Source organism: Siphateles boraxobius, unplaced genomic scaffold (genome assembly GCF_051911475.1).
Source record: "Siphateles boraxobius isolate OS27281-9 unplaced genomic scaffold, OSU_SipBor_1 30, whole genome shotgun sequence".
In the NCBI taxonomy this organism is placed as follows: Eukaryota; Metazoa; Chordata; class Actinopteri; order Cypriniformes; family Leuciscidae; genus Siphateles; species Siphateles boraxobius.
The window spans coordinates 54,316-61,397 of NW_027508920.1; the positions used below are offsets into that span (position 1 = coordinate 54,316).

Sequence of the window (7,082 nt, forward strand, 5' to 3'; positions counted from 1 at the left end):
ATATAGCCGCTCCTCCAGCCGGTACGAAGGCCAGTTGTAAACTCGTTCTTCGTGCTACTAGGTGGTGGGTCGTGACCATCTTGGCCCAAGATTGGTCTGCAGCTCCGACCTGAAAGAAATTTGCTTCAGATCTCTACCTTCCGCACCGCAGGCCATCCTGTGTGTTGCGTGTAAGGGTGGAGTATCAGTACAGTGTCCTTCCCCTCGAGTGCTCCAGAGCCCGTTGGGTCTTCAGGTCAACTGGAAGAGAGTAATCTCGCCCACGGGCTGAGTATCTCTTTTTCAGTTTTGGAGATGGACTCGGTCTAACACGTCTCTCCAATGAGAATGTGTTCAGCTGGTGTTGAAGTAAGAAAGGGTCCCACTGAAAGAACTTTCAGAGGCTCCTGGGGTTTATGGTTGTTGCAGCCTTTGACTTCCTCCATATGTGACCGCTTCAGCGCTAGCTTCATGATCGAGTCCCGAGGTGACCGTGGCAGAGCAGCTCACCCTGTGTGACTATAGTTCATCCCGGTCTGCTGCCAAACCCTCTTCAACAGAGGGGCCATGTACAAAGGGCGTGTTTTAACGGGGGCCTGGGCGACCCTCGACTACACGGGCATTCGTGCCTCGAGTTGTTAGGAATTGCGACCGTTGTGCAAGCTTCCCTTGCATGTCACAACTCACCCGTCACCTCCTACTTGGAGTCAGAAGCTTCTGAGGACGCTTTGTTCCACTCTTCCCGCTTTACTCAATCGTGCCGCCATCGAGCCTCACGACAGTTATAGCCAGGGCAAGTGGAGACTCCATCCCCTGGGTCCAGCTGGGTCATCACCATTCCAGGGCCGCTCAGTTGCCCCTCCGGTTTCGTCTTCTTGCCAGTGTTTGTATAAACCGAGCGGACTACCCTTGGACAAACCTCTGCCCCAGGGGCCCGCAGAAATGCGTTTAACCCCAGTGAGCCTTCTAAAAGCGACTGCGACTCATGGTCGCCTTGCGCCTGCTCAAGTCAGTGAAATCATCACACTTCATGTTGAGCAGAAATGCTGCTGAAACTCAGTGAAGTTCATCGCACTCAAGTGTTGTGCAGCAATGCTCCTGTAGCTCAGTGAGTTCATCACACTCAGGTGTTGAGCAGAAATGCTCCTGTAGCTCAGTGAATTCATCACACGCAGTGCTGAGCAGAAATGCTCCTGTTGCTCAGTGAAGTTCTTCGCGCTCAAGTGTTGAGCAGAAATGCTCCTGAAGCTCAGTGAGTTTATCACACTCAGGTGTTGAGCAGGAATGCTCCTAAAGCTCAGTGAACTTGGCACACTCAAGTGCTGAGCAGAAAATGCTCCTGAAGCCCAGTGATCTTCACATGTTGTGTTGAGCAATGCTCCTGTCTTTTTGTGCCCGTCGCTTGCACCTACGTGCCAAGTCAGGAGAGGAACAGGTCTTCATAGTTGCCCCTTATTGGCCCAACTAGACCTGCTACCCATCGACAGCCTTCCTGACTTCCCCTGAAAACTCTTTCAGGGACGGGGCACGATGGCAAACGTGTTCTTCCCCCGGAGATTCCGGGCGGTCTTACATCTGAACGCGGAGGTTCAGGTGGCTATCACAGGCATGTGATAGTTACCATCACTTCTGCGAGCACCCCCTAGAAATGGGTAGCGTGCTTACGCCTTTAGAAGTGGAACCTAGTCGTTTAGTGCATCTTCTCTCCAGAGGAGATCCTGAAAGCTTTCCGATCACTTCAGTGCTCTCTTTCCTGCAAAATGGGTTGGAGTAGGCTGTTTTCCTTCACCCTCAAAATGATGTTGCCTCTGTGTTTAAACGACGCTCACCATGTTGCAGAAGTGTGCAGAAGCAAGTTTTGATCGTCAGGTTCCTGAGGAGCAAGGTCTTGTAAATCCTTGCGTCCCTCTTTATCCTCTTGGGCCTTGTCCCTGGTGCGATGCACTGCAGAGACCGCCCCTGAGCCACTGCAGGCAGTGAGTTAAAAATTCTGTTATATCAGTTCTCCTGCTCGCGTGGTCTCTACTAGAGGGTAGGGACTTGCTCACTTTGGGTCAACGTATTGTGCCTGGAGTCTGGGCCGGTTAACTCTCACAAGCTGAGACCCCGGCTCGGATTGTGCCCAAGGTTCCTACCTCTCCCGTAATAGGAGCAGGTGGTGAGCCTGCAAGCGCTGCCCTGGAGGAGGCAGATCCAGCCCTGGCTTCTCTGTCCGTTCGCTTGAACGTGTACAGAACGCAAGCCATAGACCTCAGCTAGTGCTTGCCCCTCATTTCGGTAAAAATCCGAGATGCAACATGTCCACTTAGGTGTTGAGCTCCTCTTTGATGAGTGTAAAGTGCTCCGCCTGCGCGTTGACGATATGCTTTGCTAAAACAGGTTCTAGAGTTGGGGGCTGGACGACACCTAGTTGAACCGCTGCTTCCCGTGGGCTCCCTAACGGGCTCCCCGTTAGTGGCGTTTTCAAAGGTTATCCCCATTCAGTCGACCGTCGACTACGTCTGACGTTATCGACTGAAAGGGAACGTCCTGGTTGCGTATGCAACCCACTGTTCCCTGAAGGAGGGAACGGAGGACGTAGTCCCGTTGCCACTACCGCTGGACCACCGCTGACCCCGGGTTACTCTCGGCTCCTCAGCGAAAAGCAACTAGTGCGTGCATCCACTTCCGTATTTTTACCCGCGCCGCGGGGGCGGAGTATGTGATGCAAATCACGCACGCCAAATTCCATTGGCTCGTTCAATAGTAATCGAAGATGATAGGCTCTCTAGCGTGATCCCCATTCAGTCGACCGTCGACTACGTCCTCCGTTCCCTCCTTCAGGATAATATACTAATATTTTGATTGGTTTAATACAAGTTGTATACATATGCAGGTTTTGAACCTGTGGCCGCTAATGTTGAGAGAATGAAACATATTACTGCCCCTACACATTTCTATATATATTTAAGTGTGTAATTTATTTTATTTGATATATATATATATATATATATATATATATTAGCAAATATATGTATATAATACAATCATAAAAGGATTTCAACAAAGATAATTATTTCCTTTTTTTGTTTACGTTCACCAAACTAAAGAATAGGACTTCATAATGTTAATAGTGGCCAACATCAGCAATGAAAATTAAAGTGTACTACTCAAATGACAACAAACTCTAATTTTAAAATAATTATCAAGCAAAATTAAAGGTTAGACTAAAAAAAAACACATGTAAAACATGCTTGATTTTTTTATAGCCTACATTTCCTTCATGTCAGGATAGAGCACCTCCTTCATAAAATGTCCAACTAATTTCCCAAAGAGGTTTAGTACCTTTCATCGCTATAAATATCACAAAATTATTCCTGTTCAACCCATTGCAATTTCATACTTGCCACGTCTCTGAGTTTCATCTATTCAGTGGGTGGATGGAGCCATTCTTTGCACTCATGCACGTAGTAATGACCATCATTACTTTCACCAGAGCTAATGAAACTACCTGTTCTCTGCAAGGACAGCCTGTATACCCTCAGTTACGGAAAGATGGAGACATCATAATTGGAGGTGTTTTCTCTTTTCATAGCAGCTGGGAGAACAGACAACTAACATATTCTGTTACACCATCTCCACTGAAGTGTGTCAGGTAGGCAAGACCTAAATCAGTGTATTTCAAAATCTTTGGCTCATTTTGAACATAAATGTTCTTACCAAAGCAACAAAATTTAGACATGACTAAAAGTTTCACTATATATAGCTGTAGAATATTGAAATATAATATTATGATTCAGCCGAATGTAATTAATGTTTTTTTGTTTTTTCTGTTTCATAACCAAGTCTTAACTATAGAGACTTCCAGTATGTGCAATCCATGCTTTTTGCTGTTGAGGAAATCAATAACAGTTCCACTTTGCTACCTGGGGTCTCATTAGGGTACAAGATCTATGACACATGCGGTTCAATGGCAATGGCTGTCAGAGTAACCATGGCTCTTGCTAATGGACATGAGAACACAACCTATGATGGACCCTGCACTAAGCAAACATATGCACAAACCATACTAGGAGACACAACCTCATCTGCATGCATGGCGATGGCAAAAAGTATTGGACCATTCAGTCTTCCGATGGTATTAATTCCTATTTTTGACAAGTAGTTACTATATGGCAGTCAAGTTATTTTATTTAAGTATTGTTGATTTTTATAACAACCACCACCACTAATAACAATAATAGCAGCAGGTACTTTGATTATATATATATATATTCATTCAAAAAATGTAAGCCACTCATGATTACTAAATAACATGTCACACTATGTAATTGTTTCTTAGATCAGTCACTATGCCACCTGTGAGTGTCTCAGTGACAAAACCAAATATCCTTCATTTCTTCGAACTATTACAAGTGATTACTACCAGAGCAGGGCACTGGCAGAACTGGTTAGACACTTTGGATGGACCTGGGTGGGAGCCATAAGAACAGATGATGATTATGGTAATAATGGGATGGCCACTTTCACAAAGGTGGCTGAACAAATGGGTATCTGTTTGGAATATTCTCTCCCATTTTTTAGAACCTACCCTGAAGATAAAGTAATGAGGATAATTGAGCAGATTAAAAGCTCTACTTCACAAGTTATTGTGGGATTTCTTGTGCATTGGGACTTGGAAGTTCTGCTGCATAAATTTGTTGAATACAATATTACTGGATACCAGTGGGTAGGTACAGAGGGCTGGATCTCTGATTCTGTCATTGCCAGTATGGATAAGCACCACATTCTACAAGGGGCCATTGGTCTGGCAATACCCAAAACACAGGTGACCGGTCTAAAGGAATTTATTCTAGACATTAAGCCACTGAAGTTTTCAGGAAGTGCTATTTTTACTGAGCTCTGGGAAGCCCTGTTTCAGTGTAAATACTCCACCAAGAATGATTCAGTGTCCAAAACTGCATGTACAGGAAAGGAGGAACTATCCCTGATGCAAAACACTTTCACAGACATGTCATTAATGCCCATCTTCAGCAATGTGTACAAAGGAGTATATGCTGTTGCTCATACACTGCATGACCTTCTGGGCTGCAAGGAAAAATGTGCCTCAAAGAAACAGCTTGATCATTTAAAAGTGGGTTAACACTAAGTGAATATTTTGTGAAGAACTTTATTAAAATTGGACGGACTGTTATACAATTTTATTGTTCAGACTAAAAATGAACTCAAATGAATTCTTGAATTAAACATTTCAACCAATGACTAGTTGTATTTTTTGTCAGTTTCTGAAGCACCTACGGAAGGTGCGTTTCAAAACCAAAGATGGCGAAGAGATTTACTTTGATGAGAATGGTGAGGTAGTGGCAAAATATGAGGTAATAAATTGGCAACCAAGTACAAAAAAACATGATGAATTTGTCACTGTTGGCCTTTATGATGCCTCTCTTCCCATGAAAGATCGTTTGGCAATGAATATGGCTTCAATTGTATGGACAAATAATATAACAAAGGTGAGAATAAAATGGGAAATGTCATAAAATTAAGTATGGTGTGTGTGGTGTTGATAATTAATCTTATAATTATATACAGTAATATGTTCCAAAAGTATGTAAAGTTGAAATCCATGTTACAGGTCCCGGAGTCTGTGTGCAGTGAGAGCTGTCCCCCTGGCACTAGGAAAGCTGTGAAGAAAGGAAAACATATATGTTGTTATGACTGCATACCATGCACAGAGGGAGAGATCAGTAACACTACAGGTATAGTATAAATAAATAAAAAGGACGGTCTCGGAGTAAATATAGATACAACTAGGCAAAGTTATCTAAATGTTCAATGGAATAATTTCAGAAGTTTGCTGAATATATCTAATCTCTATTTGTGGTACATTTATTTTAAATATTATTATTTTATTTATTCCACATAATATAGATTCTATAACATGCCTGCGGTGCCATCAATACTTCTGGTCAAATCTGCAAAAGGATGGATGTGTTGAGAAGGAGACTGAATTTTTGTCTTTTGAGGAGATCATGGGAATCTTGCTTACAATAATTTCTATTGTTGGTGCATTTTTAACAATGATAATTGCATTCATATTTTTCATACATAAAAATACCCCAATTGTGAAAGCCAATAACTCAGAATTAAGCTTCCTGCTCCTGTTTTCACTGATATTGTGTTTTCTCTGTTCACTTACTTTCATTGGTCGGCCCACTGAGTGGTCCTGTCTGTTGCGTCACACAGCATTTGGGATCACTTTTGTCCTCTGTATCTCTTGTGTTCTGGGGAAAACTATAGTGGTGTTAATGGCCTTCAGAGCTACACTTCCAGGAAGTAATGTCATGAAATGGTTTGGGCCTCCTCAACAAAGGCTCAGTGTTCTTGGTTTCACACTCATACAAGTACTTATCTGTGTGCTTTGGTTAACAATATCTCCACCCTTTCCCTTTAAAAATCTAAATTATTTCAAGGAAAAGATCATTTTAGAGTGTAATGTAGGTTCATCTATTGGTTTCTGGGCTGTACTAGGTTATGTAGGATTTCTTGCTCTTTTGTGTTTCATTTTGGCTTTTTTGGGGCGTAAATTGCCTGATAGGTTCAATGAAGCCAAATTCATCACATTCAGTATGCTCATATTCTGTGCTGTATGGATTGCTTTTATTCCAGCTTATGTAAGCTCTCCTGGAAAATTTACTGTGGCAGTAGAGATATTTGCTATTTTAGCTTCAAGTTTTGGTTTACTTTTCTGCATTTTTCTCCCAAAATGCTATCTGATTTTACTTATACCAGAGAAGAATTCCAAAAAGCATATGATGGGCAAAATGGCATCAAACTGACTGACATGATCTGTGAATTGATTTTATAAAAGCACACTTTACTGTGCTTTGTATTTTGTAACAAATACATAGATAAAATGTAACATGAAATGTCTAACATATAACAAATATAAATTTGAATATTTATTGAATATTGAATATTGTTAATATTATAATAATATTAGAAACTATGGAAACAAACTAGCAATGGAAAGAAAACAGGAACTAAACACGGAAGACAAAGGCAAAGTCAAAAGAAGGCTGGAAACCAAGGCAGAGACAGAGGGATGGAGAACCAGGGTGACGCCA

The 7,082-nt window shown here is 42.3% G+C and overlaps 1 protein-coding gene across 1 annotated transcript; it reads left to right on the forward strand.

Moving 5' to 3' along the window:
• The first annotated feature begins 3,398 nt into the window (after positions 1–3,398).
• On the forward strand, positions 3,399–6,794 carry LOC143757390 (extracellular calcium-sensing receptor). The gene is made up of 6 exons (XM_077248514.1): positions 3,399–3,613; positions 3,805–4,096; positions 4,301–5,092; positions 5,241–5,468; positions 5,591–5,714; positions 5,887–6,794. Exons 1-6 carry the CDS (start codon positions 3,399–3,401, stop codon positions 6,792–6,794), a joined length of 2,559 nt encoding a protein of 852 aa, XP_077104629.1.
• The last annotated feature ends 288 nt before the right edge of the window (positions 6,795–7,082 follow it).

Excerpts from the sequence above, each read along its gene's own strand:
- LOC143757390 (XM_077248514.1), top strand. The coding sequence starts at position 3,399 with ATGGAGCCATTCTTTGCACTCATGCACGTAGTAATGACCATCATTACT. Across the intron at positions 3,614-3,804 it reads TCTCCACTGAAGTGTGTCAG|TCTTAACTATAGAGACTTCC; the intron begins GTAGGCAAGACC and ends TTCATAACCAAG. Across the intron at positions 5,469-5,590 it reads GGACAAATAATATAACAAAG|GTCCCGGAGTCTGTGTGCAG; the intron begins GTGAGAATAAAA and ends TCCATGTTACAG.